Raw genomic sequence first — 14,944 nt, 5'->3', positions numbered from 1 at the left:
ATATTCAAAGAAGTAGTCACTGATATTTTTTTTAGACCTGAAGAAAGACATGTTTGAAAAGTCTATCAGGTGAAAGACAATTTTTTTAGAGAGAGGTCTTGCTATATTGTCCAGGTTGGGACACAATGGCTAGCCACAAGTGCCACCATGGCCCAGTATAGCCTCAAACTCTCAGGCTCAAGCAATCCTCCTAACTCTGCTTCCTGGTTGATTCACTGCGACTACAGGTGTCGGCCACCATCCCCAGCTTTGGACAAATTAAAAAAAAAAAAAAAAAAAAAACCATTCCCAGACAGATAGATATAATTTTTATTGGGTAGGGGTTGACTTTCATTTTTAGGGTGAAAATACACTATTTTCAAAGATAGATATGACTTTTCTCCCACTGGAACACTGGAATGTAAAAGGATGTGTAGATTTAGATGTAGTAGAGGATAAGCAAGGAATCTGAAGAAAATGATCAGATTTGCATTTTGTAACCATCCCTCTGACTGCTTTTTTTTTTTTTTTTTTAAGAGCTGAGGTCTCACTTGGTTACCCAGGCTGGCAGTGGCGCAATCATAGCTCACTACAGCCTCGAACTCTAGGGCTCAAGTAGTCCTCCCACCTCAGTCTCCTGAGTAGCTGCGACTATAGGCACAGACCACCATGCCTGGCTAATTTTTTATTTTTTTTAGAGATGGCAGTCTTGTGATGTTGCCCAGGCTGGTCTCAAACTTCTGGCCTCAAGTGATCCTCCCCACTCAGCCTCCTGAGTTGCTGAGATTACAGGTGTGAACCTCCATGCCCAGCCCTTTGACTATTCTGGTTTTGGGTTTTTGTTTTTGTTTTTGAGGCGGAGTTTTGCTTTTGTTGCCCAGGCTGGAGTGCAATGGCACGATCTTGGCTCACCACAACCTCCACCTCCCGGGTTCAAGAGATTCTCCTGCCTCAGCCTCCCAAGTAGCTGGGATTACTGGTGTGAGCCATGACGCCCAGCTAATTTTGAATTTTTAGTACAGACAGAGTTTCTCCATGTCAGTCAGGCTGGTCTCGAACTCCTGACCTCAGGATCTGCCCACCTCAGCCTCCTAAATTGCTGGGATTACAGGCATGAGCCACCCGCCCTGGCCTTTTTTTTTTTTTTTTTTGAGACAAAGTTTCATTCTTGTTGCCCAGGCAGGAGTGCAATAGCACAATCTCGGCTCACCGCAACCTTCACCTCCCAGGTTCAGGTGATTCTCCTGCCTCAGCCTTCCAAGTAGCTGGGATTACAGGCACCCGCCATCATGCCCAGCTAATTTTTTGTATTTTTAGTAGAGACAGGGTTTCATCATGTAGGCCAGGCTGGTCTGGAACTCCTGACCTCAGGTGATCCACCCCGCCTTGGCCTCCCAAAGTGCTGGGATTACAGGTGTGAGCCACTGTGCCTGGCCTGGCTATTCTTAAAGGCTGGATTACAGAGGGCAAGGACATAACATAAGTTGTCAATTGTCAAGTGAAAGATGCAGTATACAAAGTAATATACACAGGATTTTCTGTCTAAAAAATAGTGGAACCAAGCAACTGTACTAAAATTAGCAATCTATCTTTGAACGGTGGAATTATAGGTAATTTTTATTTTTTCTTTACACTTTTCTGTATTTTTCAAAGTGTTTACAATTAATACTATATATAAAAATATGTTACTTTTAAAAATATAGCCTTTTTTTTTTGAGACACAGTCTAGCTCTGTCACCCAGGCTAGAGTGCAATGGCACAATCTTGGCTTGCTACAACCTGTGCCTCCCAGATCAAGCAATTCTTGTGCCTTAGCCTCCCAAGTAGCTGGGATTACCGGTGTGTACTACCACGCCTGGCTAATTTTTGTGTTTTTAGTAGAGACGGGATTTCACTATGTTGGCCAGGCTGGTCTTGAACTCCTGGCCTCAAGTGATCCACCCACCTTGGTCTCCCAAAGTGCTGGGTTTACAGGCGTGAGCTACCACGCCTGGCCTTTTCTTTTTTTTTTTTTTTTTTTAGGCTAATCAAGTGAAGCAGTAGGAGTGGAGAGGAAACAAAGAAATCCATAAAGTGGTTGTGATCAATTAGCTGTAAACACCACTGTACTTGGACCAGCCTAAAAACAGGCATCTATCTAAATTTTCTTTAAATATGAATGGAGAAGATACCTGAAAATTCCAAGATCTGAAAACTCACTAATTTAATTTTTCTTTCGTGGAAACACAGCAGTATTTCAAGTAGACTAAATATGTAAACAAAACAAGTCTTATTGCTTTTAATCTTTATAATTTTTAACAGAGAGTGAAGCTCACCTAAATATTTGGGGGGAATATTTTCTTCTAGGAGCTCGATCAAAATGCCACTGAAAAAGTCCAGGCAATGTTCACAGCCATTGATGAACTCTTGTATGAGCAGAAGTTGAGTGTGCATACCAAGAGTCTACAAGAAGAGTGCCAACAGTGGACAGCTAGCTTTCCTCACCTCAGGTACTGAAGCCCTCCAGTTGACTTGTATTCATGGCTAATACTAAAATTTAAAAAGTAGATTTTAAAAAAAAGCTTGTATTCTGAAATCTTTATGAGCATGACTTTAATGAATGCAAATAAGGCCATGTGGTATAAAGCCTCAGCTAAGAGAAAACTTAAGTTGGTAGAAGTTTCTTAGAGTTTCCTTAACTAACAATATGTGATCCTAATCAAGTAAAACTATTTCTACAACAGCAGCTGAGGTCTGAGTATCTGAGTACCAAAAAGCCCTTCTTTTGAACAAGATGGTCAGAAAATGTACACTGTTGTATACAATTAAATTCTTATGTATACTTGAAACCAGACATAGGCTGTTCAAGAGCTTCCTTCAGAAACTGCAATAGTACCACTTATTGCACATACTCAAAATTTATAAAGCTTCATGTTTTTAAGAATATAATTCATAGTTTTCACTAATTTGGCTGGGCCTCCATCCCATTTTGGCTGATTTAATGAGGGCTATTATAGAGCATGAAGGGCAGATTACAGATGTTTGCTTAGATTTCTTGTATTTTTTTTTTTTAACAGCTGGGCTATAGGTTTATCTTTTCCATCTCCATTCTATGGAAGAGATAAACCTGTAGTAAGGCTCTGGATTCACATTTTCTCATTCTTAGTCAGTATCAGACTGTATACTGGACTTTTATGTTGAGCCATCAAATGTGTTCAAAATATATGTAGATTTTGTATGTATGCCAGTGAAGGTACTTAATTGTGTCTGTGTTTCTTCATTTTGAAGGATTCTAGGTAGGCAGATAATCACTCCAAGTGAAGGTTATAGATTGTATCCTAGATCCCCTTCTGCTGTTTCCGCTTCATATGAAACAACCTTGTCTCAAGAAAGAGATTCTACTATGTGAGTATTCCATTATGTAAGTATTTCAATGTGCCCTAATATGCAAGTATTATATCCTACCAGTTGTATTAAGGGATTAAAATACTTCTTCCTACTTATTAGTATTTAGTAAAGCATAGCAAATTCTGTAAGATTGTCCATAGTCTTTGTGTATATTAAAATTTCATTATGTAATTTTGTTCAAAAAGTTAGACCTTTCCTGTAGTGGATTAGTCTGTTTTCTGTTGCTTGTAGCAGAATACCTAAAACTGGGCAATTTATAAGGAAAAGGAAGTTATTTCTTACAGTTCTGGAGGCTGAGAAGTCCAAGGTCAAGGGGCAGGACCTTCTTGCTGGTGGGGACTCTCTGCAGGGTCCCAAGGCAGTGCAGGGACTCACATGGCAAGGGGGCTGTACATGCTAATATGCCAACTTAGGTTTCTCTTTCTCTTATTATAAAGCTACCAGTTCCCCTTCCATGATAACCCATTAATCTATACATGGATTAAACCATTCATGAGGACAGAACCCCCGTGATCCAATTACCCCTTAAAGGCTCTGCCTCTCAACACTGCCAAATTAGGGACTAAATTTCAACATGAATTTTGGAGGGGACAAACCATATAATAGTACTTAAGGATATTCTTGTTATTCAGGTCTATATATCTATATATATTTACATATATCCAAAAATATGGACACTTCCTTTTTGGCATAAATGTGTAAATAGAATGGTTTTTTAAAATGTCAAAGTCTAAGAAAAAGACTTTAAAACTTTTTTGAAAAAAAGTTGAAAAAGTGATTTATTTTTTATTTATTTGTTTTTTTTGAGACGGAGTGTCGCTCTCTCGCCCAGGCTGGAGTGCAGTGGCGCAGTCTTGGCTTACTGCAACCTCCATCTCCCGGGTTCAACTGATTCTAATGCCTCAGCCTCTCGAGTAGCTGGGACTGCACATGTGCGCCACCATGCCTGGGATTTCACCATACTGGCCAGGCTGGTTTCGAACTCCTGACCTCATGATCCACCCGCCTCAGCCTCCCAAAGTGCTGGGGTTACAGGCATGAACCACCGCACCCAGACTTTTTTTTTCTTTTTTCTTTTTTTTTTTTCGTGAGACAGAATCTTGCTCTGTCACCTAGGCTGGAGTGCAGTGTGCAATGGTGCAATCTTAGCTCACTGTCACCTCCGCCTCCCAGGTTCAAGCGATTCTCCTGCCCCAGCCTCCCAAGTAGCTGGGATTACAGGCACCCACCACCATGCCCAGCTAATTTTTGTATTTTTAGTAGAAACAGGGTTTCACCATGTTGGCCAGGCTGGTCTTGAACTCCTGACCTCAGGTGATCTGCCCACCTCAGCCTTCCAAAGTGCTGGGATTACAGGTATGAGCCACCACACCCGGCCCAAAGTAATTTTTAAATGGCAAAATCTTTTGAACACCTCAGACTTTTTAAATAGTAGCAAAATAAACCCAAACAGGATTACTTTGAAACCTATGCCTAAACTTAAATCTACTGTAAAATATAATATCATAGTTTTAATTCATTTAAAAAATTATTCCTATACTTTTTCCCATGGCTCTAGTTTTACTTATTTGATACCTTCCAATAGTTGTAGTAATACTTACTTTTGGTGCCTCCTTGGGCTTGTGGTAGTCTCACCAGACCACAAAGTGAAACATTACTGTTAGGGTTATGGGTTCTGGGTTATCAACTGATTTTTGGTCAGATAATGATATTTGTTTGCTATTCCTGAAGTGATTTAAACTCAAGCTGCTGGTCATTAGGCATTCTTTTTAAATTTAAATCTCATGTATTATATCGATAAGTTTACTCCTTTTGTATAATATAAAAAATTTTACAACCTAATGTCACCCACAGAAATGATGTATTCTTTCATTCTCTCTGATCAAAATTACATAACTCATATTCTGTTATTAGGATATATCGACCTAATCTGTTAGTGTAAACTTTATATGTGCCTTATTTTATAACTATCAATGGTAGGCCCATTTAGAAATTTAATCTTCAAGGAAATAAGAAATCAAGTCTGAGCAGTTAGTTCATCCTTTTTAGGACATCTGACTATATCACCATTCTGCAACATACTGCTAATACCCTTTCTTTCCTTTTTACTTGCTACCATCACTGTTGATTAGTCTTCCTATTTTTGGTGCTACTTTTTCTGGGGTATTTGACTTACAGTTCTCAATAATTTTCTTTACTTACACAAGTAAAACAAATACCTATTTATACTTTATACACAGACATATACTTAGAAGAAACAAATTATCCAGGTATATTAGCACACCACTACTTATTGGAAGCCATAAAAATTAAACAAAATCTATGATATTTACTTCTTTAATGTAACAACTGCTTTGTTCATACTTTATATTTTCACTCTTGAGTACCATTATGAACTCATAGCATTTCAAAATATTTATATATTTACTTAGCAATAATTAGTATTGATGCTCTAATTATTACAACTTAGCCACTTCAAGCTAGTACCTTTGGTTTTGTTTTGACTGTATCTTTGTTTTCTGGTACAGTAGGATGTGCCAGGCCCATCCTTAACTTTTTCTTCCTTTAACATACGGAATCAGCTGAACTTTAAGGAGACTTACTCCTTTGAGAGGCTAATACAGTAGTATTAAAGAACCAAGTTGGGTGGTGAGGGTATGTAAGTTGTGGTACTGCTATTTTGCCCCCCCCTTTTTTTTTTTTTTTTAAAGAGATGGGATCTTGCTCTGTCACCCAGGCTGGAGTGCAGTGGCACAATCATAGCTCACAGCAGCCTTGAGCTCCTGGCCTCAAGCAATCCTCCCACTTCAGCCTTCTGAGTAGCTAGGCTATTTTGCCACTTTTTGTTGTGAGAGGTATGAAGAAAATGTGTCATTAATTCATTTTGATCTTTCAGTTTAACAAATCAGGTTGTCATAAAATATAAGATTTATCAACCGCTAAGACTTTCTATAAAAATAACATTTCAAATTATATCCATTCTTGCCCTCTCCAATATATTCTCCACATTAAATCAGATTTTTTTTTTAATTCAGGGTTGATCCTTCCTGTCTCCCACTTAAAAACTTTCAGTAGCTTTCCACTGAATTTAAGATAAAAGTCCAAAATTATATTATCAGCTGGCCCCTGCCTACTTCTCTAAGACATCTATCAGTCTCTCTCTCATTCATTAATCCTTCCAACACTGGCTTTCTTTCAGACCTCAAATGCATGAAACTAGGTGTTTGGTTCAGTTCTCTAGGAGTTCTTGGGCCAGAAGAAAGTGCTAGAATACAGCATCTTCCTCTTTGTATCTCTAACACCTAGGACAGTGCCTGTAACATGGTTAGCAGTCAACTTGCTGCTTCCTTTTCTTTTTGGTTTTGTTTTTTGTTTTTTGAGACAGGGTCTTACTCTGTTGTACAGGCTGGAGTGCAGTGGTGCAATCACAGGTGACTACAGCCTTGACCTCCTGGGCTCAAGCAATCCTCCTGCCTCAGCCTCCTGAGTAGCTGGGACCACAGGCGTGCTCCACCACATCTGGCTAATTTTTGTATTTTCAGTAGAGATGGGGTTTCACCATGTTGCCAAGGCTGGTCTTGAACCCCTGGGCTCAAGTGATTTGCCCACCTTGGCCTCCCGAAGTGCTGAGATTACAGGCATGATCCACCATGCCTGGCCACTCTTTTTTCTTAACTAAATAAAAGCAGATCATATTTACATTTTTAAAAAAAACTACACAAAAATGAATTAATGTATACATTGAAATTATGGTTGCAAAACTGATTAGTGTCTAGGTCAAAATGAAATTCCTCAGCACTGTAAGACAGGGTGAGAAAAACAAACACACAAAAAGAACAAATTCCAGCCAGGCACGGTGGCTCACGCCTGTAATCCTAGCACTCTGGGAGGCTGAGGCGGGTGGATCACTTAAGGTCAGGAGTTTGAGACCAGCCTGGCCAACATAGTGAAACCCCGTCTCTACTAAAAATATAAAAATTAGCCAGGTGTGGTGGTGCACGCCTGTAATCCCAGCTGCTTGGGAGGCTGAGGCAGGAGAATCCCTTGAACTCAGGAGGCAGAGGTTGCAGTAAGCTGAGATCACGTCACTGCACTCCAGCCTGGTGACAGAGCGAGACTGTCTCAAAAAAAAAAAAAGAAATTCCAGGAACTTAACAGAAAGATGGTGGCAGCATACAGGGGAAACACAGGCCAGAAAAGGATCCTGAAAAGATGAGTTTGAAGACATTTCCACCTGAGAAAAACTATGCATTCTGCTACTTCAAGTTAGCTAAGGGGCTTATCTATGCTTAGATATATATCCCAACAAAAAATAACTAACTATAATATCTAATGAGTGGCTAAAGTACATGACTACATGCTGAATTATAACCCTTTAAAAATCATTAAAAGAATGGAGAGCTCAAAAATAAACCCTTGCAATTATGGCCAAATGATTTTCGACAAGAGTGCCAAGACTACCTGGGTAAAGGACAGTCTCTTTAACAGATGGTGTTTGGAAAACTGGACACCGACACGCAGAACAACGAAGTTGGACCCTTACTTATACCATATACAAAAATTAACTCAAAATAGATTAAAGACCTAAATGTAAGATGTAAAACTGTAAAACTCCTAGAATAAAACATAGGATAAAGCTTCAGGCCATTGGATTTGGCATTGATTTCTTGGATATAATGCTACAAGCACAGGCAACAAAAAGCAAGAACAGACAAGTGGTACTATATCAAAGGTAAACACTTCTGAACATCAAAAGAAACAAAAGAATGAAAAGGCAATATGTGGAATGGGAGAAAATATTTGCAAATCATATCTGATGAGGAGTTAATATCCAGACTGTATAAGAATAATCTATAACCTAACAACAACAAAAAATAGTAATTCAGGCTGGGCGTGGTGGCTCACGCCTGTAATCCCAACACTTTGAGAGGCCGAGGCGGGTGGATCACCTGAGGTCAAGTATTCAAGACCAGCCTGGCTAACATGGTGAAACCCCGTCTCTACTAAAAATACAAAAATTAGCTTGGCGTGGCAGTGTGCACCTGTAATTCCAGCTACTCAGGAGGCTGAGGCAGGAGAATTGCTTGAACCCAAGAGGCGGAGGTTGCAGTGAGTCGAGATCACACCATTGCACTCCAGCCTGGGCAGCAAGAGTGAAACTCTATCTCAAAAAAAAAAAATAATAATTCAATTGAAAAATGGACAAAGGACTTGAATAGACAATTCTACACAGATATGCAAATGGCCAACAAGCACCTGAAAAGATGCTAGGCAGGAAGGATAGCTCTTGGCCACTTGTTCCTTCCAATCATCCTGGAGGGCCTTGCAGTAATCACTTTTATTAGAGATGCAGAACTCTACTTCCTAATGCCTACACCTGGAAGGACTGGTTCCAAATTAAACTCTTTGTATAAATAAGAAACCTAGCAAAGTCATTTTATCCTCCATGCATGTGGGAGAAGAATAAAGTTCTGTCACACAAGAAAACACATCTCTATTTAAATATAACTATAACTACCAGGGCAACACAGTATTAGGTAAGATAACTGTTATCCTTTTTGTTTGTTTGTTTTTGTTTCGTTGAGACAGAGTCTCGCTCTGTCGCCCAGGCTGGAGTGCAGTGGCACAATCTCTGCTCACTGCAAGCTCCGCCCCCCGGGTTCATGCCATTCTCCTGCCTCAGCCTCCCGAGTAGCTGGGACTACAGGCGCCCACCACCACACCCAGCTAATTTTTTGTATTTTTAGTAGAGACGGGGTTTCACCATGTTCACCAGGATGGTCTCGATCTCCTGACCTCATGGTCCACCCGCCTTGGTCTCCCAAAGTGCTGGGATTACAGGCGTGAGCCACCGTGCCTGGCCAATAACTGTTATTCTTTTTATTTGGTTGTTTGTTTTAGGAGACAGGGTCTCACTATGTTGCCCAGGCTGGCCTCAAACTCCTGAGCTCAAGAGATCCTCCTGCCTCAGCCTCCCAAATAGCCGGGACTATAGGCACATGCCACTGTATCCAGCCTATTCCTTTGTTAAATAAATGAATTACAGACATTATATAAATTAAAGGTTATTTTCCAGATATAGTAATATCCAAAGTCCAATGATTTAAAAGATTCCTTTGTTAAAAATAACATACGCAGCTTTTCAGTCGGGTGCTAAGTAGTTTTTCACATCATGTCTGGTGGCTCTGTGGATGATAACAGCAGAGAACATGGCGACCCAGAGAGAATGGACCCTGATGGTGTCATCGAGAGCAACTGGAAGGAGGTTGTTGATAACTTTGATGATACAAACTTTAAAAAGTCTCTTCTTTGGGGTCTCTATGCTTATGATTTCAGAAGCCTTCCACTATTCAGCAGAGAACTATTATTCCCTGTATTAAAGATCCAAAAGGTGGCCAGGCGCAGTGGCTCATGCCTGTAATCCCAGCACTTTGGGAGGCCGAGGCGGGTAGATTACCTGAGGTCAGGAATTCGAGACCAGCCTGGCCAACATGGTGAAACCCCGTCTCTACTAAAAATACAAAAATTAGTTGGGCATGTTGGCGCATACCTGTAATCCCAGCTACTTGGGAGGCTGAGGCAGGAGAATCATCGCTTGAACCTGGGAGGCGGAGGTTGCAGTGAGCCGAGATCGCACGATTGCACTCCATCCAGCCTGGGAGATGAGCGAAACTACATCGCAAAAACAAAACAAAACCAAAAATACCCAAAAGGTGATTCTGGTACTTGGAGATTATATGGAAGCAACCTGTCATGCCTGCATTGGTGGAACAATGTTCAAAATGAATGCAAAAACTGCAGGCTGAAGCACCACATATTGTTGGTACACCAGGGAGAATGTGTGATATGTTAAACAGAAGATACCTTTTTCCAAAATGGATCAAAATGTTTGTTTTGGATGAAGCAGATGAAATGTTCAGCCAAGGGTTTAAGGATCAAATCTATGAGATTTTCCAAAAATTAAATACAAGTATTTAGGTTGTGTTGCTTTCTGCCATGATGCCAACTGATGTGTTGGAAGTGACCAAAAAATTCACTAAAGATCCTATTCAAATTCTGGTGAAAAAGGAAGACTTGAACCTTGAAGGAATCAAACAGTTTTATATCAATGTTGAGCGAGAGGAATGGAAGTTAGATATACTTTGTGACTTGTACAAGACACCATTAAACAGGCTGTTATTTTTCTCAATACAAGGTGCAAGGTGGACTGGCTGACTGAGAAAATACATGCCAGGGACGTCACAGTTTTTGCTCTGCATGGCGACATGGACCAGAAGGAGAGAGATACTATCATGAGGGAATTCTGATCAGGGTCAAGCCCTGTTCTGATCACTACTGACTTGTTGGCACGTGGGACTGATGTCCAACAAGTGTCTTTGGTTATAAACTGTGATCTACCTAGCAGTCATGAAAACTGTATTCACAGAATTGACAGAGGGGTCAATTTGGTAGAAAAGGTGTGGCTAAAAACTTTGTTACTGAAAAAGGCAAGAGGATTCTTCATGACACTGCGATTTTTCTGCAATACTACAGTGAAGGAAATGCCCATAAATGTAGCTGACTGTATTTAATTCCTGGGATGACAGAGTTTTGGATGCAGTGGTCCCTGTTGTTGAACAGACAGTTACAATGTGCATTGTGCTTCTTTCTTTGGGAATATTTGAATCTTGTCTCAATTCTCATAACAGATCAGAAATACAGATTTTGATAGCAAAGCAACATTAGTCGTGAGCTCTGGTGAGGAAAATCATTGGCTTTATCCTCTTTAGAGTTAAACTGTTAGGATAGGTATGAAAGATGAGTTCTAAAATTTTTCTTTCTTAGAAATTTATTTCCTAGTTCTGTAGAAATGATTGTATTAGATGTTCTGTATTATTTAATAATGTATCTGGGAACTAAAAGATATAAGTGCTGTATAAAATCAGCCAATTACATTAAAGTAGCATACCTGCCCTTATTGTGTTTGTCATTAGCCTGAGTAGGAAGGCCTTTAAAATTGATTTTTTAGAAAGCATTCGAATGCATTTTATTTGGTATTGTATTTATGCAATCAAGTATTTAATTAGTGCTAAGTGTGAACTGGACCCTATGGCTAAGCCCCAGCAAGCAATCATATCCTAAATAGGGTTAAATTCCCAGTAAAATTGCCATATTGCACATGTCTTAATGAAGTTTTAGTGTTAAATAAACTGTATATTCACTTAAAAAAAAAAAAAAAAGGAAATAACAGCCAGGCGCAGTGGCTCACACCTGTAATCCCACTTTGGGAGGGTGAGGTGGGCAGATAACCTGAGGTCAGGAGTTTTAGACCAGTCTGGCCAACATGGTGAAACCCCGTCTCTACTAAAAATACAAAAATTAGCCAGGCATGGTGGTGCACACCTGTAATCCCAGCTACTGGGGAGGCTAAGACAGGAGAGTCACTTGAACCCTGGAGGTGGAAGTTGCAGTGAGCCAAGATCACGCTACTGCACTCCAGCCTGGGTGACAGAGCAAGACTCTGTCTCAAAAAAAAAAAATAAAGAAATAACATTTACAAAGACAACTTTATGGTGTAGAATACTATCTTATTTTTTGCTGCAGCTTTAGGGGAAATGGGAATATTTTTCCTTCTTATCTAGCTAAAATTTCTTTTAATAGCAGTTATAAAAGCCTATAGTTGTTAGAAATTCGTATTTATTTTTCAACACAAAGAATTCCATTAGTTACCACTGACTAAAAATATAATTGGTTATTAGTATAAATGGAATAATACAATAGCAGAATAACATAATGGAATGTTGGGTATACATTCTATATGTTTGATAGCTTTTTTTTGTGTCACCCAGGCTGGAGTGCAATGGCGTGATCTCTGCTCACTGCAACCTCTGCCTCCCAGGTTCAAGGGATTCTCCTTCCTCAGCTTCCCAAGTAGCTGGGATTACAGGTGTGAGCCACCATGCCTGGCTAATTTTTAGACATATTGGATCTCCAAACCGATTCCCTCCCTCCCTCCCTCCCAACTGCCCTTCATCCCTTCCTTCTTCCTTTTTTTTTTTTTTTTTTTTTGTTGTTTGAGACAGGGCCTCGCTTTGTCACCCAGACTGGAGTAGAGTGGTGCAATCTCAGCTCATTACAGCCTTGATCTCCTGGGCTCAGGTGATCCTCCCACCTCAGCCTCCTGAGTAGCTGGGACTACTGGTGTGCACCACCTCATCTGGCTAATTTTGTATTTTTTGTAGAGACAGGATTTCGCCTTTTGCCCAGGCTGAGCTTCTCTCATCTCTTACCATCTCCATCCCAGTGCCACCTGCCATGGTCAAGGATCTTATCTGTTTACCAACTCTTGCATAAGAGAAGTTTACTTCTTTTTATGTAAAAGAAGTCTGGAGGAAGGCAATGTAGAGTGGCGGCATGGTGTTTTCAGGGACTGAGACACTTCATCTTTCTGCCATATCACGTTAGCCCATGACGTTTTTTCTGAAGTTTTCTTCATGGTTCAAGATAGCTGATAGAGTTCCAAACATGATATTTGCTTTCCACGTAGCAGAAAGGAGGAAAGACAGAAGGGCCAAATGGTATCCCTTGCAGTCACACCAATTCCCTTTAAACAGCCTTCCCAGAGTCCCACAAAATAATTCTGCTCATATTGCATTGACTATCTCTGGCTGCAAGGTAACTGGGAGATGCAGTCTTTGAGGTGGACATGTTGTTTTCATGAATACAATTGGGATGATTTTACTAGAAAAGAAGGAGAGAATGGATATTGAGGGGCATCTAGCATTCTCTACCATGTATGTATATGGTTTTTATGAAATTATACATTTTGTAATCTCTTTATACTTAATATTTTATTGTGGACATCTTCTATTTTTACCAATATTAACTTAAGGACTTTATTCCATTGCATGAATATATCACTATTTAAGGAACTCATCCCCAAATCCTCTATTTTGAAACAGTTGGGCTAGTTTCTATTTTTGGCAATTATAAACAATTCTGTGATCATAATTTTTTTTTTTTTTTTGAGATAGGGTCTCACTCTGTTGCCCAGGCTGAAGTGCAGTGGCTCAGTCATGGCTTACTGCAACTTCTGCCTCCAGGGCTCAAGTGATTCTTCCACTTCAGCCTCCTGAGTAGCTGGGACTATAGGTGCATGCCACCATACCTGGCTAATTTTTGTACTTTTTTGCAGAAACCAAGTTTCACCATGTTGCACAGGCTGGTGTTAAACTCCTGGGCTCAAGCGATCCACTTGCCTCAGCCTCCCAAAGTGCAGAGATTACAGGAATGAACCACTGTGCCCCACCAATCATAATTCTTATAGCTAAATCTTACAGGTCATATCCTTAAAGGAAATCCCTACAAATGAAACCACTGAATCAAACAAAATGTTTATTTTAAAGCTCCTAACACATATTTCCAAAATGTCTTACAGTAAGATTTTTCCCACCAGCCTTGTTTAAAAGTGCCATGGGTTTATTTTTTTAATTATTATTTTTTGTGTGTGTGACAGAGTCTTGCTCTGTCGCCCAGGCTGGAGTGCAGTGGTGTAATCTCAGCTCACTGCAACCTCCACCCCACAGGTTCAAGCAATTCTCCTGTCTCAGCCTCCCAGGTAGCTGGGATTACAGGCACATGCCACCACGCCTGGCTAATTTTTGTATTTTTAGTAGAGACGGGGTTTTACCATGTTGGCCAGGCTGGTCTCAAACTCCTGACCTCAAGTGATCCGCCTGCCTCAGCCTCCCAAAGTGCTGGGATTACAGGCGTGAGCCATGGGCCCAGCTGCCATGGGTTTATTCTATTTTCCTAATAAAAAAAAAATACTTAAGGCACAAAAAAATATAAAGAGCAATACAAAGTGTAAATTGGTTATATTTAACATTTGGTTAAACTGAGATCCACTTTTTAAAATTTTATTTCTCAGATTAGATTGACTTTCTCCAGAGTAAACCCACTGAAACAAATGAGTCATCACATATTTACTGAATGCCTAGGAAGGAAGAGAAATTGGAATATTAATAAGATAAGATCCCTGCCCTTAAGGAGCATATATTTTGGGCAATGATGGAGTTACTGAAATAAGGATATAACCTCGTGAGATATCTTAAGATGTAATTATAAATGTAATTATTCTTAGTTTTTTTTTTTTTTTTTGAGACGGAGTCTTGCTCTGATGCCCAGACTGGAGTGCAGTGGTGCAATCTCAGCTCACTGCAAGCTCCGCCTCCCGGGTTCACGCCATTCTCCTGCCTCAGCCTCCCAAAGTGCTGGAACTACAGGCACCTGTCACCATGCCTGGCTAATTTTATTTATTTATTTTTTTTTTAGTAGAGACGGTTTCATCCTGTTAGCCAGGATGGTCTCAATCTCCTGACCTTGTAATCCGCCTGCCTCAGCCTCCCAAAGTGCTGGGACTACAGGTGTGAGCCACCACGCCGGGCCAATTATTCTTAGTTTTTAAAAAACTTGTTGTATAGCTTGCTATAGTTTAGATATTTGTCCTTGCCTAAATCTCATGTAGAATTATAATCTCTAGTGCTGGAGGTGGGGCCTGGTGGGAGGTGTCTGAGTCATGGGGACAAATCCCTCATGA

General features: G+C 40.2%; 1 protein-coding gene and 1 pseudogene across 13 annotated transcripts in view; both read left to right on the top strand.

The window, feature by feature from the left end:
* The window catches only part of FAM149B1 (family with sequence similarity 149 member B1), a 73,420-nt gene that overhangs the window by 19,967 nt on the left and 38,509 nt on the right, over positions 1–14,944 (top strand). For all 13 annotated transcript variants that reach the window (XM_054523338.2, XM_054523336.2, XM_054523339.2 and 10 more), the window contains 2 exons: positions 2,326–2,468; positions 3,247–3,363. In XM_054523338.2, coding sequence (XP_054379313.1) covers positions 2,326–2,468; positions 3,247–3,363 — 260 coding nt within the window. The remainder of the gene's footprint in view (positions 1–2,325; positions 2,469–3,246; positions 3,364–14,944) is intronic.
* Positions 9,905–12,050, top strand: LOC129048455 (eukaryotic initiation factor 4A-II-like; annotated as a pseudogene).

The sequence above is a fragment of the Pongo abelii genome, chromosome 8 (genome assembly GCF_028885655.2).
Source record: "Pongo abelii isolate AG06213 chromosome 8, NHGRI_mPonAbe1-v2.0_pri, whole genome shotgun sequence".
Classification (NCBI taxonomy): Eukaryota; Metazoa; Chordata; class Mammalia; order Primates; family Hominidae; genus Pongo; species Pongo abelii.
The sequence above is the reverse complement of the archived record's forward strand: the minus strand, read 5'-3'. Positions and strand labels throughout refer to the sequence as shown.